This window comes from Mustelus asterias, chromosome 20 (genome assembly GCF_964213995.1).
Source record: "Mustelus asterias chromosome 20, sMusAst1.hap1.1, whole genome shotgun sequence".
Taxonomy (NCBI): Eukaryota; Metazoa; Chordata; class Chondrichthyes; order Carcharhiniformes; family Triakidae; genus Mustelus; species Mustelus asterias.
In genome coordinates, this window is record NC_135820.1 from 40581994 (window position 1) to 40609092 (window position 27099).

A 27099-nucleotide genomic window follows, 5' to 3' on the forward strand; every position below is an offset into this window, starting at 1 on the left:
TAATTGTCATTTCTATCCTGGGAAAAAGCTTCCAACTGTTCACTCTATCTATACCTCTCATAAGTTTATAAACTTCTATCAAGTAGCCCCTCAGCCTCCGTCTTTCCAGGGAGAACAATTCCAGTTTATTCAATCTCTCCTCACAGCTAATACTCTCCATACCAGGCAACATCCTGGTAAACCTTTTCTGCACTCTCTCCAAAGCCTCCACGTCCTTCGGGTAATATGGTTTGGACACCAAGAATTGGACACAGTCTTCCAAATGTGGCCTAACCAACGTTTTATACAACTGTAACATAATTTGCCAACTTTTATACTCGATGCCAGGTCAAATGAAGACAAGCACGCCATATTCTTTCTTCACCACCTTTTCTACCTGTGCTGCCACTTTTAAGGATCTGTGGACCTGTACTCCAAGATCGCTCTGTGTGTCTATGCTACTGATTGTTCTGCCATTTATTTTATAGCTCCCACCTGAATTGGATCTACCAAAATGCATTTGTCCGGATTAAATTCCATCTGCCATTTCTCTGCCCAATTTTCCAGCCAATCTATATCCTGCTGTACTCTCTGACAATCTTCATCACTATCCGCAACTCTGCCAATCTTAGTATAATCCACAAACTACGATTTCTTCCAAGTCATTTGTATATATATTACAAACAGCAGAGGTCCCAGCGCTGATCCAAGCAGAACACCACTTGTTGCAGACCTCCATTCAGAAAAACACCCTTCCACCGCTACCCTCTGTCTTCTATGGCCAAGCCACTTCTGAATCCATCTAGTTAGTTCACCCCGATCCCATGAGATTCAATCTTTTGCACCAGCCTGTGTGGCCCATTGACTCATACCACCTGTCAGCATAAGTGTTAACTCTAAAATATGTGTATTTATCTTTGAATCTGACCATGATAGTGCATCTACAAGCCTAGAAATAAGTGTAAGCGTTATCTATGGGACACCAATGTGTCCTAAAGTGCTTTACAAGGGTACAAGGAAGGAAGTTAGCACGAAGTCAAAGACAACTATATCGGAACCATAAGGTTGCTTGCTTTTCTACTCGTCATTCCCCTGGAATTTAACTACAGGTGTTAATCTGTTTATTTTAGACAGTTAATGTCTCACTAAAATGGTGAACCGTGGAATGTTATATGAAGCATTCCGCTGCAAATATCACCAATAGTAGCCTTCAGCATTTAAAGCTTAAACCAATTAAAATCTAAAATGGATAGGAATTTAACAATCAACTCATCCGCACTTTGATGCAGGATCACAAAATGACTTGATATGATACAGCAACCCTGAGATGTACTGTAAAATTAATGGCTTGGAAAATGTTGAGGTTATGTCAAAATACCCTGCCAGAGCAAGCGGGTGAGCACTCGTGTTTCTTGATGTCAGAATTGTGCTGTAATTGGACAATAATAAATAATTGTGTTGGTTGTGAGGGAGGGGGGGGGGGGGCGGCATTGGCAGGAGGTGAGGAGAAGGCAAGGGAAGAGAGAAGATCGCCACACCAATAATTCAAAAGCAAAGCAGATCCTAAAGTGGATATGGTGGTAAAATCTCCAGCATACCCTTCTAATAAGAACACTTGAAATATATTGCAAAGAAAGAACTTGCATTAATTTATATGGTCCATTTCATAATTTCAGGTCATCCCAAAGTACTTTGCTGTCAGTGAAATCTTTTTTGAGACATTGGGGGCGATCTTACCAAAAACATTCTCGCCTTTGCAGCCTGCTATATTCTCTCTGTTACAACCAACAGCACTGAGGTGAATGCCTTTTATTCCCATTATCATTTAACTTGGATTAGATTTTGGTTAGTCATTCCTTTCCTTGAGATAACCCAAAAAAAAACATTAATTGCAAAGACCTGCAGTTAGAAATAGCAACAGATAAAGAGAAAAACCCTGATTCCAACAGAATGCTCTGCAATATCAAAGATTTTTTAAAAACTATTTATATATCCCAGTTTAGCACTGGTACTGAGCTGGCAATTATCCAATGATTGTTTTACAGTGATTTGCATTCACAAAATATATGAAAACATCTTGTCTGTATTTGAAGGAGTCTGCGGTAAGAAGCGTTATCTATATTTTGAATTTTTTTAAAAGAAAGGTAACAGCATATAAACTTCAAAAGATGTGGGCCAGAACTTTACACTCCCCACTCCAGTGGGCAGGTTCTGAGACAGTTTTTGGCGGGGGGGGGGAGAAAGAAGGGGGGTGTGAAATTACTCGGACGGAATGCCCACCCTGAACCCGCAGCGATTTTACACTGGGGCGGGGAAGGCCTCAGACAGTAAGCCTGCCCTTGCCGCAACTAAGGCCCTTAAGTGGCCAAGTCCCCGAGATTGCGATCACCCTCCTCGTGACCACCCCCAGGCCTTGCCTACCTTCCTGCCCTGGGACCCCTTTCACTTAGCTAAGTCGCTGGATCCCTGGATTTAGGGCAGACTTCTTCCATCCTGGGACTAAGTCCTATGGCAGGGCTGGGAACGTGGAGTATTTCCCACTAAAGAGGCTGGCTGGAAAACACGTCAAATCTTCTGGTCTCAACCTCATTAATTATGCAACCCGGTGTTTTGCGCCGTATTGCGTGGTGGGGCAGGCGTGGCGGGGCAGGCCTGATGGCGCAGAGTCCACTGTCCTATCCAGGTGCTATATTGAAAAGGTGCCTCAGACCACTGACCCACTACAGATGAAAGAAGATGAATCTCCCAGGAACATTCTGAGGCTGGAAGGTAGACCCATCCATATACCAAATCTGGAAGGTCCATCTGTAGATGCTGTCCCTACCCACTGCTATGGTGTTCTAGGGTCCAGGGTTTCTGGGTACCTCCAGTCTGAACTCCAGTGGCAGTCCCAGGCGATGTTTGGTTGAGTCCTGACATCTGCACGCCACGTTGTCCCAGACACATTTTGCACTGTTGTGTTTTTCCACTGGCACCACAGAGAACTGGACTTGGGTGATCAGGCCTTCATCTGTGTCCCATAAGCAGGATGCAAATGAGTTTCATGCCCACCTCCAGCAGGCTTCCTGATCCTCCATAGCAAGCACCAACGGAAGATCCCACAGGAAATTTACACTGGCATAAAACTGACATTTGGGCCTCCCTCTGAATTATTCCCCCCTGCCCACCATTCAACCTGCCGGTGAGGGCATTGGAGGATTGCGCCCATGGTCTCAGGCTGGTTGGTGCAGTTCCTCTTTTAGCCACTGCAGCGCTGGTGCAGGAGGGCTGCAAGCCAATCTGATTGACCGGTAGTTCTCTCAGGTGGGACATGCTACAGTGAGGGGCAGAAGTCCCAACTTATACGAATCAACTCCATATTAAAAATTCAGGCCATTAACACCTGACAGTGAGACCGGCAATCGGAAGCCTTCTCGTCAAGATGTGGATGGCTTGGTGGTTTTGTATTGTGATCATTGTATGCCAAAAAGCAGTGGGAGGAGTTATAATAGATTGCATGTAAATGCTCAGCTGAATCAGATACTTACGCTAAACTTAATATATTGTGTGAAGTAAGATTATTTTTAAAAATAGCTTTCGTCAAACCTGGGAAATTCCAGTGTCCATGAACAGCTGTTTTTTTTCCAAGTTTTCCATTCATACAATGCATTTCAGTATGAGAATATTCAAAGATTAGGGGCGTGATATTGCCTGCCAGTGAGGTCGGAGAATTTTGCGGGATGGGAAATAAGATAAGGAACGGTGATAAGATTCAGGCCAAAGAATATTGCTGCAGACATAAAGGTTGGCCAAAACCATGGCGTACAGCAAAGCACTTGGAATAGCCACTTCCAGGAAATAAGCCTGATCAAAAATAAGACAAAGCCCTGCAATTTGCTCATGCCAGTTACACATTCAGGGTTTTTGATGGTATAGCAAACTGACATTTGGAACAACTGTTCTGTCAATAAAAAAAAGCTTTTTAAAATTTATTCTGCTCTCCAACATGGCAAAGGACTCTACGAAAGAAAAGATAAGGTGCAGGAAAGATTTTAAAATTAGTCTTGTCAGCATGTATTTAAAAAATCGTTTAATTATATTGAAAAAGGATCAAATGGATAAAAAGAAAAGGCAGAGTGAAAAGCAAGAGGAAAGAGGTGACAGAGCAAGCAGAATAGCACAAAGGCAAAATAATGCAGATGCTGGGTACAAGAATGTTTCCTTGTATTTTTATTTACTATTTTATTTAAGATGCTTATTTAGGGTTTATTGCAGGATAAGTAGCAGTAGTTGAGTGCTGTTGCAGCAATATTCTTTGGCCTGAATCTTATCACCGTTCCTTATCTTATTTCCCATCCCGCAAAATTCTCCGACCTCACTGGCAGGCAATATCACGCCCCTAATCTTTGAATATTCTCATACTGAAATGCATTGTATGAATGGAAAACTTGGAAAAAAAAACAGCTGTTCATGGACACTGGAATTTCCCAGGTTTGACGAAAGCTATTTTAAAAAATAATCTTACTTCACACAATATATTAAGTTTAGCGTAAGTATCTGATTCAGCTGAGCATTTACATGCAATCTATTGTAACTCCTCCCACTGCTTTTTGGCATACAATGATCACAATACAAAACCACCAAGCCATCCACATCTTGACGAGAAGGCTTCCGATTGCCGGTCTCACTGTCAGGTGTTAAGCATGCTTGTTTCCCTCTCCACAGTAAATATTTACTACACTTATGTTTAAGTGGTGCAGCGCAGTTCAATGGCACACGTGCTATTGATTTTCACATGCAAAATAATTTTAACGGTTCAGTCCTGGATTGAGTCAGTTCATATCGAGAAGAACCAGGGTCGTTCACTCGGTGCCAGTCAGCATTATGCACCAAGCAGCATCAACAGCGGATTCATTAGAGTGTAAAGTATGGTATAAACTTGGCTGTTACTGTTGTAATAGATTCATTCCTGTTACATAAATCATTTCATGCTTTAAAGCAAAGAAAGAAATTGGAAGGGAGTAATTAATTTTTGGGGCCTACTACATAATTGAGAACATGCTGTCAAATTTGTACGAGTTAATTTAATTTCTCCTTGACTCTCTGAGACAGGAGTTCTATTGACACATTTTAAAAAGAACTTGCCACCACACCTAGCTGGAGAATCAGCTTATGTGCGTTTCCATTCTTTAAAATTAGTAACATGCAGCCAATCGTAATCAGTTATGTCCTGGCAAGTGGGCTAGAATTACTCTGAAAATCTAGAGGCAATGATTTTTTTTTTAAATCACTGGTCTATTTCGAAATGAGAGATTAATTCTGCAAGGTATCAGTGCAATTTCATTTTTAAAAATTTGATTTGATTGCAGCACTGTCATTTTTATATTCAAATAAAAAGATGATAGCTGTTTTGGTCTTACTGCCATCTTTTCTGGTGACATTTATTACAAATGCCATGACGTTTATGGGATGGCTGAGCTATACATTAATGCTGCGTGGGCTTAATTTGTAATGCATTAAATTTAGCTCATTTAGATCTCTTCAGAAACTCAAACTTGGTAAGCATTTTTGCACATTAAAAAATGCATGTAGTAGAAATACCGCTTTTTCTTTTTTTGTTTGAATTCCTTACTCATTTTCTTAAGAGCCAGGGGTGCTCCCATAACTCCACAGCATCCAGTAACCCAATATAGGTATGACAGATGCTGGCAGCTTTCCCAATTTCAGGACAACCTGGGCCTCTCGGTCGGGCAGGCTGCTCCTTATGTGGCCTGCATTTTAGGCCCCAAAACAAGTCTAAATCAATTTCAGTCTTGTAATGAGAGGAAAAATTTAACAAATTTAAATGTCCAATATAATCCCTGTCCACCAAGATGCAAGACTAAAATAAAACTTGCGAATCCCGCACATTTTCTTTAAATGATTTCATCCTGTCTCGATGATTGATTTTATTCCAGAATTGTTCTGCTCCTAATGTAACTATCTCTTCCAAAATGTTTCCCCAACATATACAGAATCTTCTTTTCCTCTTTATTTTCTCAAAAGAATTGAAGTGCATTTGAAAACTCTTGCCATCCCATAAATTTACAGCATCAGCACATTTCTTAACCATTCTTTCTCTGCCAAAGACCATGAGGATAGTGGCTAAGAGCACAAGAGAGAGGAGAGGCAGAGGAAAATTAAATAAATCACATGACTGGCCAGAATAAATAACATTTGTGTTAATTTTGGCCATTGAGATTGTTCAGATTGGTCAAATGCATCTGAATGCCTTATAAAGAATGGAGAATACTGACTGGACTGTTATGCAGTCCAGAATCAGCCAATCTTCCAGAGTTCAGTGGTTTGTGATGCTGATGTAGATTATAGAAAGAATAGTATCATTGGGTATCAGGATATTAGTGAAAATGAAGCCAGGTACAGGAAGAACAATGAGGAGAATGTAGAATAAAAGGCATTTGTAATTATGTTGTATGACGCTGTGGAAATTAAGTTGTAATTCCAGCTATGGCCAAATATTTAATTCACTTTGTTCTGCAAGGCTGGGGATGCTCACTTCAAATAAAACACCATGAGGTTGCCGGAACTTGTGAAACTATAGTTAAAAGCAGTTAAAAACTGCTGACGTTGGTATGGAAACATTAAGTTACAACAATTGTGGAAATTAAGTTGTGACAAACAACTCTGTCAAGTAATGGAAAATGCTTATGAGCAAACAAAGCCTTCAGTGAGGCCAGCGCTTGACTACTCAGGATAAGCGACTAATCTAAGCCTTGCGTTAGTTTCATAAATACTGTGTTCCCAGCCTTGGCCACAGGATGAAAATAAGACCCTTTCAGTAACAAAATTCCAAAGAACAAGATACGATGAACTATAACTGTTATATTTTCTGTATGAATCGACAGTGTCTATTCTCCTTGCTGGCAGGTAATAAAAGCTTATAAGATTTGAGTATTGGCCATGCATTGCCTGGTTAATCCTCAGCAACCTAAGTATAATATTAGGGAGTGTGAGGTGGATCCTTTAGTGGTATATGATTTTTCTCATTTTTTGCTTTTCCCATTCTTTCCAAAACAAAATGATCAATTTTATATTGCCACCTGCAACACATGCGTCCAGGTTAACTACTTTTAATTTGTCGACAGGTTTTCACAAAAAGCTTTTATATTTAGCCATTCAATTTATCATCTTCGAATTCGAATGATCTCCAAACATTCTTCTCAAGTTCAGTGTGCAGTGATAACCATGTACACTTCCAGACATCACTGATTACATTGGTGAAGGAACCTGGAGTCTGGAGAAAGGCAAATGTTACTCATGTTCTTTTTAATGGGGCAAAAGTAACCCAGGAAACTACAGGTCAATGAGTCTCTTGCCTGTTGTGAGTTAATTGAAACCTCTTCCTTAAGATGATATCGTAGACCAAGCTTCAACTTCTTTACCAAGAAAGCACCTTGCACTAAGTGTGGGCTAAAATGCAGTTCAGCTCAAGATCCATCATGGTCATCTCCAAGAATAGTTAGCGCCTGATTGCTCTTCATCCTGCACTTTGAGTCATAAAATCATAAATATGATTATAAATTATATAATAATGGGCGGCACAGTGGTTAGCACTGCTGCCTCACAGCACCAGGCACCCAGTTTCAATTCCGGTCCCGGGTCACTGTCTGTGCGGAGTTTGCACATTCTCTCCGTGTCTGTGTGGGTTTCCTCCAGGTGCTCCGGTTTCCTCCCACAGTCCAAATGTGTGCGGGTTAGATTGATTGGCCATGCTCAATTAACCCTAGTATCAGGGGGACTAGCAGGGTAAATATGTGGGGTTACAGGAATAGGGCCTGGGTGGGATTGTGGTCATTGCAGACTTGATGGGCCGAATGGCCTCCTTCTGCATTGTAGAGATTCTATGATAAAGAACAAAAGTCAGGCCAAATCCAAATGAGCCAATTGCTGCTCTGTCAGTCCACCCCCAATCATCGGCAAAATGATGAAACATGCCATCAACAGTACTATCAAGCAGCAACTATTCAGGAATAACCCGCTCATCAGCACTCATTTGGAATCATTCAGCTTCAGACCTTATTGCAGCCTTGGTCGAATCATGGACAAAAGAGCTGAATTCTCAGAGGTGAAGTGAATGTAACTACCCTTGACATCAAGGCAGCGTGTGACTGCTTTAAAATTCATTTATGCGATGTGGGCATCATTCGCTCGGCCAGCATTTATTGTCCATTCCTAATCCCCTTGAGATGGTGATGAGTTGCCTTCTTGAACTCTGCAGAGTTGGCATCAAGGAGCCCGAACAAAATTGTAGTCAATGGGAATCAAGAGGGAAACTCTCCACTGACTGGAGTCGTAAATAGCACAAAGGACAATAGTTGTGGTTGTTGGAGGCCAATCATCTCAACCCCAGGACATTGCTACATGAATTTTTCAAGGTAGAGTTCAGGGTCCAACTATCTTCAACTACTTTATCACTGACCTTTCCTCCATCGTGAGGTCAGAATTGGGATGTTTGCTGATGACTGCCGAATGTACGTTACCATTCAGTACTCATCAGATACTGAAGTTGTCTGCATTTGCATGCAGAAAAACTTGGACAGCATTGTGATTTCGGCTATTAAGTGGCAATTATTATTTGTGCCACACACATGCCAAGGAATGACCATCTCCAACAAGACAGAGTCTAAAAAAAGCTCCCTTTACATTCAATTGCACTACCATTATTAAATTTCCCCAATATCAGAATCCGGGGGGTTACAAGTGACCAGAAACTGGATCAGTCACATAAATACTGTGCCTACAAAAGCAGCTCAGAGGCTAGGAATTCTGCAGAGAATAACTCACCTCTTGACTCCCCAAAGCCTGTCCACCATTTACAAGGTTCAAGTCAGGAGTGTGATGGAATGAATACTTTTCACTTTCTTGAATGAGTACAGCTGCAGCAACTCCCAAGAGGCTCAAAACCATTCAGAATAAAGTGACCCATTTGATCAGCATCCCATCCACCACTTCAGATGTTCATTCCCTCCACCACCAGTCCACAGTGAGAGCAGTGTGTCCCGCATACAAGATTTACTGAAGTCACTCGGCAAGATTCCTTCAACGGCACCCTCTAAACCTGTCATCTCTGCAACGACACCATGTGACTTGCTGCAGTTTAAGAAGGCAGTTCACCACCACCACTTTTTCAACAGCAATTAGAAATGGGCAATAAATGCTGGCCTTGCCATTTTTGCTCGCATTTCATGAACAAAGAATAAAAAAGGTTATGATTTTGTTGTGCGAGAAAGGGCTGAAAATTTGTTTCAGCCCATTTGTGGGCCTAAAATAGGAAATGTGTTGGGAGCTTGTGGCAGAAACAAAAGACTTAATTGAAACTCGCCTGAATTTAGGCTTTAGGCCTAACCTGCACATATTGCGAAGGACCTTCAGACATTTGTATGAGAATTAAGTTGGGTCTGCTTCAGCAGCGCACAGTTAAAATGCAATCTGGGGGGTTGGTCGGGGGCGGTGGGGGGGGCTGGTGGCGACGGAGTGGCGGGCAGGGGGGGTGGCGGGCAGTGGGTGGGAGGGAGGCTGGTGAGGAGAAGAAGGGCAGGGAGTGGGGATGTGATGCTTGCAATGAGAAGAGGGCCAAATGGAGCCAGTAATAGTATTCGGGACTGCATGTTGAGGTAAACTTTGTTTTTTAACTTATCTTTTTGGTGGCGGCCTTCAGCAGGTTCTTTTGAGATCCACTAGTGACGCTGCATGGGGTTTTGGTCATCTGAAGCCAGGTGGCCCAACAACAGCTACATTTGGGGCAGGTTAATTTTGGGAAGGAGGCTTCAAATTACTACTAAGGTCCCTACATTTATCAGTAAACTACTGCTCCAGACAACAGCCTTGGCCCATTATACTTGAACCTATATCAACATGCCGGATAGCATTCTTCTGGCATGGAATGTGTGCAGGCACACTGCCCACCATCTTAGGCACTTAAATACCTGCTTACATGTGCAAAACCAGGGTGGCAACATTCAATTTCAAGACTGAACTCTTTCCCTCTGCCAGTAAGCACCCACAAGCAATTTTTGCAAGCAATTTCTATGATGCAGGTATGTTGAAAGTTGAACAAATCAGTCAGTATTTCTAAGAAGATGAAGCATTTATCAGTGGATGAAATATGTGGAGCACTGTTACCAGATTCAGCTAGTTGAGTTATATCAATAATTCAGTTCTGAAAATATCAGTACATCTGATATTAACCCAAGATTAATTAATTCTGAATGATGCTTAGTCCAAATGAATAAAGCCCAGTCACTCACAGGAGAAAGATGAGCGAAAACAAAGTGAAGACGTAGCAAGGCTTTTGAGAAAGTTTAATGAAGCAGAATAAAAATCTGAAGAGGAATGACTACAATCTCTGCAGCCTAAATTGTAAATCTTTCCATTTTATATCTTAAAATAAATCAAAATGGTTCGGAACTAAAATAATGTGAATTTAAAAGGCAGTATCACTTTTTATTGGTCTGTTCAGAATCTGTAGTGATTGAAAATTCTGAAGAATTGAATATATTCAGTTTAATCATGTATGTGGCCCACAAATGTATTCTGTGCAGAGACTTGTAATCAACCGCTGGACTCCCATTCAGAGCATCTCAGTTCACATCGCTTTCAATTGGCAATCAAGCCAGCTTTGTTCTGGTTGTCAACAGACTCCTTTCTCCCTTTCGCATGGGGAGAGGAAATTGAAAAGAAGATCATTCTCCCTCTCCCACCATTCACTGATAATGGCACAACACTGCTGGCCAAATTGCAGAACTGTACAGACTTTCTCATCAGTCCATTTATTCCATGTAATTTCCAATGATAAGGATGGTATACAGATCTGCATGTGAGCTGCTGTAAAACTTTAACCTAAAAGACCATGGCATTGCTCTTTTGTGACTTTTCTCCTTAAGCAACATGACCTCCATTTTGAAATGACCTACATTGATCTACAACTTTGATCAAGGAAAGAAATAAATATGTTTAGTGTGGTTACAACAAATACCAAATGGAGGATCTTTGAAGGATTGATGTTAGATTAAGTAAAGTTTTGATGGAAGTGAAATGGCCAACTGTCAAACGCAATGTCCATTCCACTTCAGCTCTGCGTAGGATAAATGACTACTGTACTTTCAGTCATACTTGAGACTGTTATTAAAATATTGATAAAACATTGGGCAGAATTTTCCTTCAAAAAAATCTAAGGGCGGTATTTTCCGCCCACGCTCGTCCCAAGGCTGGAAAATCCTGCCCAAGGTCAACGGACCTTTGCATGATGTGTCCCGCCCGCTACATGTCCCATGGAGGGCGGGACGGGAAGATTCAACCCTAAGTGTCATAACGGGGAGAATGTCAGAGTGATCTGCGCTGGTCTGTCAGGTGTGATCCAGATCGCAATCATCCCACAATCAGTCATTTTTTGGGAAAGCAGTGAGTTGGATGCCGGTCCTTGGGGGGCTTGAACCTAAACATGTTTGTGAGCTCAGCTGCAAAGAGCTCGGGCACCGTTGTGGAAGAGTGCCCCAATCTCTCAGTGCATTGGGAGACCCCTCCCCCTCCTTATGGACATCAGGACCTCTCCCCCCACCCCCAACAGCAGCATGTTTCCCCACCCCCTCACGGACATGAATTTCCCACATTGGGGTCCTTCCAGTGGGTCACCTAACATGCACCCATCACGACCCCTGACATGCACGCCCCCCCCCCCCCACTTCATACTCCACTCCTGCACGAACCTCTCTGCATAGTTCCACCTGCATAGTTCCTTAAGACCATAAGATATAGGAGCAGAATTAGGCCATTTGGCCCATCGCGTCTGCTCTGCCATTCGACCATGGCTGATATGTTTCTCAACCCCATTCTCTCCCTGTAACCTTTGGTCCCCTTACCAATCAAGAATCTATTTATCTCTGTCTCAAATACACTCAAAGACTTGGCCTCTACAGCCTTCTGTGGCAATGAATTCCATAGATTCATCACCCTCAGACTGAAGAAATTCCTCCTCATCTCGGTTCCTCCTCATCAACTGTTCACATTATATATTAATGATCTGGAAAAGGAAACTGAATGTATTATCTCCAAATTTGCAGGTGATACAAAGTTGGGTCGGAGGGTGAGCTGTGAGGAGGATGCAGAGATGCTTCAGCATGATTTGGACAGACTGAGTGTGTGATCATATGCATGGCAGATGCAGTATAATGTGGATAAATGTGAGGTTATCCATTTTGGTAGCAATAATAGGATGACAGATTATTATTCGAATGGGTGTAAATTGAGTGGGGTGGATACTCAATAAAACCTTGGTGTCCTCGTGCATCAGTTACTAAAAGTAAGCGCGCAGGTACAGCAGTCAGTAAAGAAGGCAAATGGTATGTTGGCCTTCATAGCGAGAGGATTTGAGTCGAGGGATAGGGATTTTTTGCTGCAATTGTATAGGGCTACACCTGGAATATTGTATGCAGTTTTGGTGTCCTTATCCTGTCCAATCAGGATGTCCTTGCTATAGAGGGAGTACAACAAAGGTTTACCAGGCTGATTCCTGGGATGGCAGGTCTGTTCTGTGAGGAGAGACTGAGTCGGTTAGGATTATATTCACTGGAGTATAGAAGAGTGAGAGGGGATCTCACAGAAACGTATAAAATTGTAACAGGATTAGACAGGGTCAAAAAGAATGTTCCTGATGGTAGTCCAGAACTAGCAGTCATAGCTTGAGGATAAGGGGTAAACCTTTTAGAACTGAGGTGAGGAGAAATTTCTTCACCCAGAGGGTAGCGAATGTGTGGAATTCAGTACCACAGAATATAGTTGAGGTCAAAAAGTTGTCTGATTTCAAGAAGAAATTAGATATAGCTCTTGGGACATAAAAGGATCAAGGGATATGGGGGGAAGGCGGGATCAGGATATTGAATTCGATGATCAGCCATGATCAAAATGAATGGCGGAGCAGGCTCGAAGGGCCAAATGGCCTTCTCCTGCTTCTAGTTTCTAACCTGATTCAGTGCAACTTATTGAAATAATGTTGTGCTTTAAAAGGATAGTTACTCATTTTGTAATCGAAACAAAGTTAGGTTCAGAAGTATGTTTTAAACATCATGATGAACTAAATTTTTGTCAGCTAATTTAGCATGTCACAAACCACATTTAAATCATTCTGAAAGGCTGTATTCCAATACAGCTCAGACTCAAAAGAAATCCTTCTTTGCTAGCTGTATGAATCCTGCATGAAATCAGTTTGACCAGTTGAACTTTCCTAATAACAACATGCCCACGCACAAAAGAACCAGCAACTTGGTACAAACCAACTATCAATTGAAAATCAATGAGAAATAGTCACTCTGCTCATGAGTCTATCCCCTATCACATCAGAGCAAATACGGCTGTTGGTGCTTCACAATGTTAGCACTGGAGTAGCACCACACCATGATACCAGTGAGAGCTCTGGAACACTTGAACTGCCATATTGGCATCTCAACAAACCAGACGGGGCAGTTAAGATCACACGTGGAAGTTAAATTTTGAGATGCGATTGTCTTCCTGCAGATTCCAGTTCAGCTTGTTTTTCTGAACAGATGGCAGACACCCACCTACAGAGTTCTTCAAATATACACGTTGGACTCCAATGATACCATCCAATGACTATTTTAACCCGAGGCTTCTGCCCACCCACACAAACACACACGCACATACCAACCACTTCTGGCCTCTTCTACCCCATCCTGCTTCCAAACCTGATAAAACCATCCCGAACCCCCTCCTGGTATCTTGCCTGTCTGTTTGATGATTGGTTTGGTAATTCCTCTCCTGTCTGTGGGCCCACCACCACTTCCTGCCAACTTTGGGTGGGAGGTGGACTGAGGCTATGCAGGTGAAGCTCAGAGTTAACATTTCCTATGCTTCACGCTGCGAGTTTACCACTCGCCTTGGGCTCCCCTCACCCAACCCCTACCCTGAGTTAAAAGAACAACCTTGTCCATCCAAAATATAAGCACTGAATATCAGTTCAGAAGCTCTGGGTTGGCAAATCATGGTTGTTCCTAGAGAAAATTCTTAATTTACTCACTAGTACATGAGTAATGTCTCCAATTTTGTCTTTGCTACCATTAACAATAATCAATTGCAAGCGATAGCTGTCCTTCTTACATTCCTTTCTGGAATTCAAGAACAACAAAAAATCACCCAGGACTGGTGTGAAAAATGGGTGTAAGAATATGTATTAGGCAAACTGGTTGGATAAGTAAGACTATAATAAATATAGTTACACCAGCAAAACGATCAGTTCTGACATCAAGGTTAGGGCATGTCATTGAAAGTGATAGCTCTAGTTTGTATCTGGCCATATGGTACCTGGGCTGAAAATGCTTGCTGATGGTGGTGTAAAAATTTCCATCAACATCCCTCATCGTGGACAAAACTGACCAAAAAAATGAAAAGCAAAATGTTAATTAAATGCAGTGAAAAATTAGATTTTGATGCTTCAACCAATAAACAAAATGACTTCAACAAAAAAAATTCAATGTAGGATGTGAAATAAGTATTTTTTCTTAAAGCAATATTATGTTTCATGCATTGCTCTTTTACAAAGAAATAGTTTGAATATATCTTCTCTCTTGTTTTTTTTTTAGTTCATTCGTGGACCGTAGGCGTCGCTGGCTGGCCAGCATTTATTGCCCATCCCTAGTTGCCCAGGGGTAGTTGAGTCAACCACATTTCTGCGGCTCTGGAGTCATATGTAGGCCAGACCGAGTCAGGATGGCAGATTTCCTTCCCTGAAGGACACTAGTGAATCAGATGGGCATTTTCCGACAATTGACAATGGTTTCATGGTCATCAGTAGATTCTTGATTCCAGATGTTTTTTAATTGAATTCAAATTCCACCATCTGCCATGGCGGGATTCGAAACTGGGTCCCAGAACTGAGTTTCAGGATTAATAGCCTAACGACAATGCCACTAAGCCATCACCTCCTGCGATCAAATCCATAAAATTAACATTTGTCGCTATATGAATAAGAAGGCTTTGTACTAAGGAGAAAAATGCACTTGCTGAATAGTGAATAAGAATAAAGCCTCATTCAGCATATATGCGGAAGATAGAGATGTAACCCAGGTGTGGAAAGTTAGGTTGAAGATTATTGGGGAAGATGTAAGGGGGGGGGGGGGAGATCCAATTTTTGTGTCTGTAATGCTGACTGTTGTTCAGGTTCAATTTCTGCCGATTACAGTTTCAATATTTCTTTGCATTTCAGTTTATGTCCCAGAGGAAGACCTGAAGACTGGAGAACTGAGAGTAGGAGAAGATGCCAGCCCTTCTGCTGAGGAGTTACAAGGCAATGGTTACATGTGCACTGAAGAAGAGGAGGAGGAAGAGGAGGAAAGCAAAGGCAGTTACAGCTACCAGAATTCTCCAGTCAGCGCAATGTCCAATCAGGATGCAGAGTGTGAATCACACATCAGTGATGCCAGCGACAGATTGGCTGATTTTAAAAGTATTTCTTCCCGGGATGGGCAGGAGAAGGAAGAGCAATCAAATGGGGAAATGAAGAATGGGCAGCAGAACAGTTTAGGAGCAATGCGAGCTGTTTACGCAAGCTTTCTATCTGATTCATATTGGTCAAGTCTAGGCTTTGACCTCAAACAATCAAAGACTGAAAGGACAAGCTGCAAAAGCAGCAATGAAAGCACCAAAAGTAGTTTTGATTGGCATCAGGATGCATTATCGAAAACATTTCAACAGACATCCTCTGGCAGGCCAGTGCCTAAACCAAATCTTTTCAGTTCAGTGCAGTTGTACAGGCAAAATAACAAGTTATTTGGGACTGTTTTCACGGGTGCCAGTAGGTTTCGCTGCAGGGAATGTAGTGCAGCGTATGACACTTTGGTGGAACTAACCGTGCATATGAATGATACAGGACATTACCAAGATGATAACCACGAGAAAGATGTGGACCGTAGCAGCAGTTGGACAAAGTCACGAAAGCGGGCCTTGCAGGACATTGATGGAATGCACGATGCCCAGAAAGTTTTAAAGTGCATGTACTGTGGTCATTCATTTGATTCCCTTCAAGATTTGAGTGTGCATATGATTAAAACAAAACATTACCAGAAAGTGCCTCTGAAGGAACCAATGCCACCGATTGGATCAAAGTTAGTCCCTCCCACTAAAAAACGAGCCCAGCATGAAGTTAACCAGCCTTGTTCGCCAGATTCAACAACTGGAGTGGCAGGGTCATTTTCAGGTGAAGCGCAGAAGAATTCAAACCCCTATGTATCATCTAACAATCGTTACGGCTATCAAAATGGCGCCAGCTATACCTGGCAGTTTGAAGCCTGTAAGTCTCAAATCCTGAAGTGCATGGAATGTGGAAGCTCCCACGATACGTTACAGCAGCTCACAGCTCATATGATGGTGACAGGGCATTTTCTTAAAGTAACAAACTCTGCATCAAAAAAGGGGAAACAAATTGTTTTTGACCCTTTGGCAGTGGACAAGGCACAGTCAGTCACAGAAGGACCATCGAATGAGATTCAACCTCTGGCACCAGCCAGCAAATTGCCTCCAGATTCGTTAACACCATCGGTATCAGAAGATAACAAAACCCATGAAGAGAAGCAAGACGTAACAGAAGATATGGAGAAACCACATAAAGACGATTGCAAAGATGACAACCCGGAGAAGATGTTTGATCCCACGCTTCAGTATCAATACATCAGAGAGGAAGATCTAGAAGAGAGCTCAAAGGTGGGTGGTGATATTCTTAAATCACTTGAGAATACTGTCACTTCAGCCATCAACAAAGCCCAAACTGGGAGCCCGAGTTGGAGTGCTTATCCCAGTATCCATGCTGCTTACCAGCTTCCAGGGATTATTAAACCTGTGCAACTGGGTACGCAAATATTACAAGTGAAACCAAACCTGAAACCAATAGCTCCAAAAGTCAGATATTTCTCTGTTATTACAAGTAGCCAAAACCAACCCCTCCAACCCAACAATGACCAAATTAAGGAAGAGCCGATCAGTCCATCTCATGAACCGCTTTCATCCAAATCGGAAGAAAGCGATGTCGAGAAAAAAGATCCAAAGTTAAACCTTCAATCTGGGATAGTTTCACCATGTAAGATAGAAAGTGACAACCCAATAAAAATAGAGACTTCCCCTGATCTGCCGACGACACATTCACCTGGTTTGAAAGATGCTGAAGATGCGAAGGAAGGTTTCAAAAAGGAGCCAATAAAAAGTGACACAGGATCTCCAAATTTTTCAATAGCCAATGGTTGCTCTGGAATGACTGTTATCACAGACCACCCATCTGAGCAACTTTCTGTCAGTCCACTTAGTGCATTGCAGTCTATCATGAACACTCATCTTGGCAAAGCTGCCAAGCCCCTTAATTCAAATTCAGACCCTGTAACTATGTTATGTAGACTCAATAAAAGCTTGTTGGAGAAATCAGCTTCACCGCCAAGTTTAGTAAAACCATCTAGTCTTGCTGATCGATATTACTATGAAAGCAGCGATCAACCAATAGATCTCACCAAATCGAAGAGTGACAAAACTACCCAATCAAATGCGGTCAAATCCTTTACTTCGTTACCTTCCAAACATGCTTTGTCTGATATTGCTGATATGGTAAAGGTCCTCCCTAAAGGTACAACACCAAAACCTTCTACCTCATCAAAGATGACAACAGAGAGGTTAGAGACCGATGTGAGGAGCTTTGAAGATGTGTCAATGGAATTTTTACCTGTTCAGAAAAGAAAAGGTAGGCAGTCAAACTGGAATCCCCAGCATCTTCTCATTCTGCAGGCCCAATTTGCTGCCAGTCTTTGGCAGACAGGTGAAGGCAAATATCTATTATCAGATCTAGGTCCACAAGATCGTATGCATATTTCAAAGTTTACTGGACTCACCATGACTACCATAAGTCACTGGCTTGCCAATGTAAAATATCAGCTAAGAAAGACAGGTGGAACAAAATTCCTTAAGAACTTAGACACAGGACACCCAATTTTCTACTGCAATGATTGTGCCTCCCAGTTTAGGACTCCTTCCACTTATATTGGTCATTTAGAATCCCACTTGGGCTTCACTATGAAAGATATGGCAAAAGTTTCTGTACAGCACGCCAGAGGGGAGCAAGAAGTGTCAAAGGTGACATCTGAGAAGTCAACAGGGCCGCTGGTAGCGGATGAGGACACAGGCAGCAAGTTCCAGTGTAATCTGTGCAATCGAACTTTTGCTAGCAAGCACGCAGTAAAACTGCACCTCAGCAAAACGCATGGCAAGTCACCAGAGAATCATTCGCAGTATGTAACAGAACTAGAGGAAGAGTAACAAAAGGTGAGCATCAAAACTCCTCTTCTATTCAAAGAAGTTTAATTGTTTACATCCTATTGGGAAGGTGCGCCCCAGTAAATTGTATTAAACTGTATACCAGAGAAGTACAGTGGTCACGAAAACAGTAAGTCCTTTACAACATTCTTTATGTTTTCTAATTGTTAAAATCCTGGATAACTATTCATACAGCAGGGGCTTTTATACCTGAGACCAATGCTATCATCTTGATTGAAGGTGGCTTATTGTATTTTTGATAGATTAAAATATATATTTATGCCTGAGAAATTTGGGGCATTTGTGAGTTTTTGTGTAGTGCATAGAGTTGTTTATTTCTCAGTCTGCATAATAAAAGTACCCTTCTTATTGTCAAAGAAATTCAATCATGTCTCTGCCGTTTTCGATGTATATCATCATTCCAGCTATTTACAATGGCAATTACTGAGACTTCTTGAGGGTCTCCCTAGCAATTTGAACACTTAACATATTACAATCTGCCTGAAATGCTGAAAATGTGCTTATCAATATTTAAAATTGTTGGGGTAAAACTGCTCAAGCCGGTAGGTCAAAATGATAATGGATCAACAACTCATTTTACACTATGCCTGCTTTGCTTATATTTTGATTTCAATAGGAAAGAGAACTGGGTATAGTATGGATTGCTGATTCATTAGCAGCCCATTTTGTGCTACTGGGAATGGCCATTTTCATCCCACAACGGATGACTATACAGAAAGTGTTTCAGAATCAGTTTAACAGCTATGGATGCAACACAAAGTCTTGCACTTTTTATCTCATGTTTGTTATTACGTAAAGATACTTAATAATGATAAAGTGTGTTGCTATGAATGGGTATCATTTTTGTGTCTGAAAACAATTCTGAAGTTGAAGTTGAGTCTTTGAATACTGAATCTGTGGTGTTTCTTTGGAACACAAACCCATTCTACCTTATCCTTGGTAAACAATCTATTAATAAAGTGCAAATTTGCTTGAGCCTATTTTAAAATAATAGTGAAAATAACAGTGCTCCAAATAATGTTGAAAATATTAATTGAAATTAAATCAGAATCATGTTTTTAATGGGCAAGAATTTCCAGTCCTGCTCGCAGCAGTCATCGTCGCAGGCGGGGCAGAAAAATTTGGAGAGCGGTCTTCTCCAAATTTTCCTGACCTGCCCACAATGATGCCCATTGCTGGTGGGACTGGAAAATCTTGGCCTTTGACAAGTACAGTAAATATATTTACCATATAAAAGCATAAAAACTAGACCCTTTTCACATACAGAAGTGTGTTACAGAAAGGTCTGTCAGAGCTTAGTGCTAAATCCTTTGATGGATAGAGCAAAATTGGCCTGATCCTTCAGAAGGGAACAAAAATGGGGAGTTTGATACATAAATACATTATGTTACAACGGTTATAACATTATTTGAAACAGTCAAAATACATCCACTGTGTCCAGCTTTCTATTGCGTTAAATAAACTGGCTTGAGCTCAGCATGCCTATGTAAATGTAATAAAAGGATTTTTGCCAGAGTATTTTTATTCAAAGTGGGTGAGAAACAGATTGATTCTATGTACAAACTGATCCAAATTTGGCTGTTCCAAGTTCTGTTGGACTCTGCCCAGTTCTAATTGCTTTGAATGAGTCAACTTGTCCTATCCATCAAAAGAGTCAAATGTACAGGTGCACTGCATTTTGTTGAATCCTGATATTGTGATATATGGTGACCAAGTAACTGGCGTCTGCCATTAGATTCATTGGAGTCAAGGTAATAAACCTTTAATTCTTATCTTTACCATCAACTCTCTTGGTTGTCAAGGAGAAAGGTAGTTTCAACGTAGTGCCACCTTGTTAAAAGTATTTGCTCATTTATCCTGGTGACTATCACTAATCTGGGAGTGTGATTGTGGAGTGGGGTTGAGAGAGGGGCGGCGGTGAGGTATGATCTAATTCCTTTGCCTCAGAATCCATCTTCTCCAGCAACCATTGTTGGTTGTGGGGGCAAGGTGGTGGGTTGAATTTGGGGGAAAGAGTTTGATTTGTGGTGGTAAAATTTCAGATAATTTCTGGCTGTGCATGTTCTGAAGAAACTTTCTTCATTCAATTTCTGCATATGTTCATGTACATTCCCCAGCTGTATCTAAGGGGCATGAGTGCTTACTGCCTTGCAGTGTAGCAGGGGCACCTGCCAGCCAGCCAGATAACCTTTGCCCTCGGTATTCGCCAGAAATTAGAAAGTGTGAATTGGAAGTCATCCCAAGATGTTAGGCTGGGGAATGAATGTGTAGTTTAGTTGAAACAAAGATGAAGCAGAGGAAAAAAAGTCAGAGTCATGGCCTGGTTAACATGATCCATGCTTACGATAAAGAAGGTGTTTGGTTTTATAATCAGTTCCTGATTATAATTGGCAATGTATATTCCACCAGCGGTCTAGGACTGATGATCCACTGAAGGCATTTAAAATGTAGACTCTTTCTCAAAAACCTGGGTTAACTGCTAAACCACATCATCTTACTGATGCAGTTACTAATATATTATATTATAAATTCCATCATTAAATCAAATCAGTCTTAGTTTTGGGATACCAGAATGTAAATTTGCTATTTTAAATTTGAAGGGCCAGTTTTTGTTTCTCTGCTTCTCCCAATCCACCCTGCCCTAATGTAAAGACTTGCAGTTGTATTTTATTCAGACTGACCAGATTGTGCTTCATGTTCTTGCATAAGACGCCAACTAGTTCAGTAATGCCATTCAGGGTGGAGAACCTACTACTCAGCCTTGACCCTAGAGTCTCATACTGTGTGGTTGGCTCTTCACAGTCTGTGAAATAAGTTATTGAGCCACCCATTTGTATAAGCAACTATCGCAAAGCACACTCTACTGAAAGGATCATTAATCATCCTTAGCAGCTTTATGATAACAAGGACTGCAGTGGTTCAAGTGAAAGGCCCAACGCCATCTTTTTAGGGCAACTAATGATGGACAACAAGAGTGAACTTAACCGAATGCCACAAAACCATGTGTTCTTGCGTAGGTATTGATGGTAGAAGTCATGTTTTAGTCAAATTTATGCTCACAATGTATCAACATTAAAACTTGTGTTTATATATTGTCTTTAACGTAGTATAATGTGTTTCAAAGGAAATCTATCAAACAGAATTTGACACCAAGCCACATAAGAAATGTCAAATGAGCAAAAGCTTGACCAAAGAGAGAGGTTTTAGGGAGTGTGTTGAAGCTGGAAAGATTGGTGGAAAGATTTAGGGATGGAATCCCAGAGCTTGGAAGTTCAAAGCAAGTTGCCAATGATGGAGCAATTAAAGGAAGTGATGCATAAGAGAGCAGAATTGGAGAGTAGTCATGGTTTTACAAGTGAGGTTTTGGCAGACTGGGAGCCACTGGACCAGGAGCTATGAATTAACTGGACTTGAAGTGAGTTGGACTCGAGTCTTTGGATGAGCTCAATTTTATGAAGGGTGAAAGATAGGAGGGTAGTCAGGATAACATTGCAGTAGTCATAGCTGCATGTAATAAAGGCATGAAGGAAGAAGGGTTCCAGCAACAGATGAGCTGAGGCAGGGGTAGAAGCTGGGGGATGTTAAAGAAATGGCTGTCTTGCCGATAGCGTGTCTATATGGTAGAAAGTTCATATTGAGGTCAAATAGTAATTCAAGGGTACAAACAGGGTGTTTCAGTCTGAATTGGTTGTCCAGGAGAGGGAAGAAGTTGGTGGCTTGGGGAAGAGGCTTGTGGCGTAGACTGAAGACAATGACTTTGACCATCTCAATATTTAGTTGGAAGAAATCTCAGTTCATCCAGTACTAGGTGTCAGTCGAATTAGGGTGACAAGTTCGAGATAGTGGAGGAATCGAAAGAGATGGTGGTGAGGTGAAGCAGAGTTTCATCAGTGAACACGTGGAAGGTCACAAGTTTTCCAAGGATGTCTGCAATGGACAGCATGATTAGTAGATTAGAAATAGAAAGGGCCAAGGATAGATTCTGAGAGAACTCCAGAGGTAATGTTGTGAGAGTGATAAGAAATGTTATTGCAGGTGATTCTCTGGCTATGACTGAATAGATAAGGTTGGAGCCAGATGAATCTGGTGGACGATGGAAGGGAACCTTCGGAGGACGATGGTGTGATTGACCTTACCAAAGTCTGCAGACATCCTGAGGAGGACGAGGAGAAATAGTTCCACTGTCTGTCACATAGGCTGCATTTGTGAGTTTCATGAGGACTGTTTCAGAACTTGAAGTTCAGGGAAGGATTGGCACGCATTTGGAAGGCAATAGCAGTTTCTCGGACTTTGAAGCTAAAGGGGAGCTGGAGGTGGGGCAGTGGTTTGCACAGACAATGGGGGGGGGGGGTGCAGGTCAAGGGAGTTTTTTTTGAGAAGTGAGGTGATGACTGTGGATTAAATGAAGTAGGGCAGTACCCGATGAGAGAGAACATGGGGCCACAAAAGGAGTCTGGTCGAAAAGGGTTAAGGGGACACGCGCTGGATCTTATGACCAAGGTGGGCTCAGAGAGAGCTTGAGGGGAGTAGGAGAATTTCAAGAGAAAGATGCAAATTTGTGACTTCAAGAAAAAACAGAAATCTTCCATTTGTTCCAGCAACTCCTAAAATTTGCTTCACAATAAAAAAATAATGTAAATTAACTGATAAGCATTTTTCATGATTGATTCTGATATTTTTATTGCACATTATGTATTTGTGTGATATCATTTTCAATATGACTGGTATTGGATTGATTTGGTTGGAGTTGTTGTGCAGTTTCATTACATTTTCATCTGAAGTTGAGCCTTTTTCCTAGAATACAAAATTTGCACCATGATGCAATGAAAATGGACAACCTGATGAATGGGGGAGACCACAGCATACAGAGTACCTGCTGCGCCCACCTCACCTATATCCAATTCTCAATGAACCTACAACGCAACAAGTTGCTCTTGTCATGGAATGACCTCAATAAAACACTTGTTTTTGAGCAAACTGCACTGGACACCTTGGCCGGAATTCTCCAATGTTGTACCCTGCATCACCACTGCCAGTGACGACTGATAATTTGGCACTCAGCCAAACCTCCATTCACTGCGGCGGGGCCAGAGAATCCCAGCAGAGGGTGAGGTCAGGAAATTCTGGCCTTTATGTTGAGGGTATCGGTGTGGACAGTGAGCTTGGGCTGGAAGTGTGTAGAGTAGGCAGATCCGTGATCCATGACATCAATCAACTAGTAATCCTCAATTTCTTAAAGTTTATTCATTAGTATCACAGTTAGGCTTACATTAACACTGCAATGAGGTTACTGTGAAAATCCCCTAGTCGCCACACTCCGGTGCTTGTTCAGGTATACTGAGGGAGAATTTAGCATGGTCAGTGCACCTAACCAGCACGCCTTTTGGACTATGAGAGGAAACCGGAGCACCCGGAGGAAACCCATGCAGACATGGGGAGAACGTGCAGACAGTCTCCGCACAGACACTAACCCATGCTGGGTCTCTGGCGCTATGAGGCAGCAGTGCTAACCACTGTGCCACCCCATTGACTGCAATGGTGGAATTTAATATGAGAAGATTCAACCATATGAAACAGGAGCAGGTGTAGGCCATTTGAACCCACAGCCTTTCAGCTGACCCAGCCTACACTCTTCTCTGAGGTAGTGAGTTCCAAAGATTGTGACCCTCTGAGAGAAGAAATTCCTCCTCATCTTAAATGGGAGATCCCTTCGAAACTGTGTCCCCAAGTTCCAAAATCCATCCATCCACAAATCCAGCTGTCGAGCCCCCTCAGAATACTCTATGTTTCAAAAGATCACAGCTCATCCTTCGAAATTCAAGTGAGTATAGGCCCAACCTCCTCAACCTTTCCTCATAAGACAACCCTTCATTCCAGGAATCAACCTTATTAACCTTCCCTGAACTGTTTCCAATGCAAAGTAAGGAAACCAAAATTGGATTTTGGAGCTCGACATTCCAACTAATACAGCTCTTAATCATAAGGCCTGAAGATATATTCAGCAGCAGGAAGGGCTACTGCCAGCACTATCTGAAGTGATTATCATCTTTCAGGTTCAATGCTGATGGATTTCTACGGCTTGTTGTCGTGATTGTATAGTCTTTCGTGCTTCCTGGAGTTTTTTGAAGTTGCTAATGTTTGCAGGGAATAGTTTGGCATGTGATGAAGGGACTTGCTTCTGACTTCAAGGTTTCTGCACAAGTCAGTTGCTCTCAGAGATGGGTATGGCTTCCCTTGGAATACTGGTGAAATGAGCAGAGGACACACAGAGCAGGGCAAAGTACTAATAGAGGGAGCACAGGTGATACCTTAATTCAGTGGCTCACTGTGCCATTTTAATTCAAGCCAATGCAACAATCCAAAGGCTACTGGGTGCCAATGGCCATCCTTTGACCATATAGCTGTTGAGTCTGTTGCACTTTCCAAGCACACGTAGGCAATATGAATAGAATGAGAACTGCATTGCCAGACAAATGTGATCAAGCAGAACATTGGTGTGTTGAATCCATGTTGCCACTGTTTGAACTGCTCTGCAGGAGACCTGCAGCACTTGGCAGAGCAGGCGTCAAAATATATCGTGGTCTGCTACATGCTGTACGATCTTGCCATTAAGAGGCAGCCCTTTTTTTTCACTCTTTTTTACGGGATGTGGGCATCGCTAGCTGGGCCAACATTTATTGTCCATCCCTAACTGCCCTCCATTTCAGAATCAACCACATTGCTGTGGGTCTGGAGTCGCATGTAGGCCAGACCAAGTAAGGACGGCAAATTTCCTTCCCTCAAGGACATTAGTGAACCAGATGGGTTTTTACGACAATCAACATCAGTTTCATGGTCATCGTTAGACTTTTAATTCCAAATTTTTATTGAATTCAAATTTCCACCTGCCATGGTGGGATTCGAACTCAGGTCCCCAGAGCAAGACTCTAGGTCTCTGGATTGCTCGTCTAGTGGTAATTCCACTGTGCCACTGCCTCCCCTTACCACCAGCTATATGGTGAGCAGTTGAAGGGAGAAGGAAGAAGCAACCGAAAAGCCAGTTTATACTCAGGCCGATGATGAACAACTCATTCGACTATGAAATCGGTAATTGTAAACTCCTATTTGCCATTCACCAGGAATTTGACTTCCCTCTCTTTCTGTACATTCTCGTGTTCACTTGTCCACATTGCAAAAATAAAAGTCACCACAAAATAATTATCTCAAAGCAAGTTTATGTTTGGCTTACGAAATCATTTAATTTACGTTTATAAACCTATCAGTGATTATCCATGTGCATTCTCTTGGTGCTCAGCTCCTGCATGTCTTTGTTTGTCCTGGTGCTCACATGCAGTACTACATCAGAGCTGTAACATGGCGAGTGGAAAGCTGCTGACTTTCAGTGGAACACACTGCAAATGGCCTTGTATGATGATCTTCAATCTGGACTGGCTGGAGCACAGGTACTGGGGGACTACCAGTAAGGAGAAGAAGAGTACTGTCGTCCTGGCAGAGGAGAGCCACAGCCATTCCCCTGGGGTAGTGCCTCAGCAATTGTCTTACTGTGTTAGAGGACATACCGCTGAACTGCTATGACACCCAAAGTATCATCACTTAGAAATTCCGTCTCTAAAGTACGCGCAGTGTCAGTATTTGAGCTGGTGGCTGGGAATGTGAGCACAACACTTCACCGTCTTCCTGCTCTTCCACCTCTTTCTCGTCCACCACTGCCTGACCAGTTTGCAGTTCTTGGGCATTGAAATAAAAAAGGCACAAGGGTACAGTTGTGTTCAGTGGTGGTTTGTGGTGGAGAGGTCACAGGGAGGTAGAAACCAAGAGGTTTAAGATAATACCAGTTTGCAAATGAGAAGAGATTGTTGGTAAGTCAGTGATGGGAGTGTGGTGAATTGAGCAGTGAGAGAGGCTGGTAGTGCAGTTGGTGGAATGCTGAATTTGAAGATACATGTGCTGACCTTGACCACCTCTGTGAGATCATTAAACTTCTTTCTGCAATGTATCCAGGTCCTCAAGCTTGACTACTTTCAGAGATCTTTTCAAAGGGGACCCCCAGCATCATTCAAAATTCTGCTGCCGATGCCTTAACTTGCATTAAGCTCCGTTCACTGATCACTCCTTGCTCGCTGACTTATATTAGCTTCTGGCCAAGCAATGTCTTGATTTTAAAATTCTCATCCTTATTTTCAAACCCCTCAATAGCCTTGCCCTCCCTTTCTCTGTAACGTCCTTCAGCCCCACGTGCCAGTCAAGATATCTGCGATCCTTTAATTCTAGCCTCTTACAAATCCCCAATTTTAATTGCTCCAACATTGGTGGCCACACCTTCAGTTGCCTTGGCAGTAAACTCTGGAAACCCCTCCCTAAAACTCTGTCTTTCTACCTTACTTTCCTCCTTTAAGCCATTACTTAAAACTTACACCTTTCACCAAGCTTTTGTCATTTGACCTAATCTCTCCTTATGCGACTCCATGTCATATTTTGTTTCACAAAGCTCCTGTGAATTACCTTAGGATATTTTATTGCTTTAATGCTAATATAATTTGGCGTTGTTCATAGAATCATAGAATCCTACAGTGCAGAAGGAGGCCATTCGGCCCATCGAGTCTGCACCGACCACAATCCCACCCAGCAACTATCCCCTGTATTTACCCTGCTAACCGCCCTGACACTAAGTGGCAATTTAGCTTGGCCAATCAACCTAACCAGCTCATCTTTGGGCTGTGGGAGGAAACCGGAGCGCCCGGAGGAAATCCACACAGACACGAG

The 27099-nt window shown here is 42.2% G+C and overlaps 1 protein-coding gene across 3 annotated transcripts in view; it reads left to right on the forward strand.

The window, feature by feature from the left end:
- Positions 1-27099, forward strand: part of tshz2 (teashirt zinc finger homeobox 2) — a 345809-nt gene that overhangs the window by 226782 nt on the left and 91928 nt on the right. For all 3 annotated transcript variants that reach the window (XM_078236108.1, XM_078236109.1, XM_078236107.1), the window contains exon 2: positions 15233-18324. In XM_078236108.1, coding sequence (XP_078092234.1) covers positions 15233-18318 — 3086 coding nt within the window. In that variant the 3' untranslated portion in view covers positions 18319-18324. The remainder of the gene's footprint in view (positions 1-15232; positions 18325-27099) is intronic.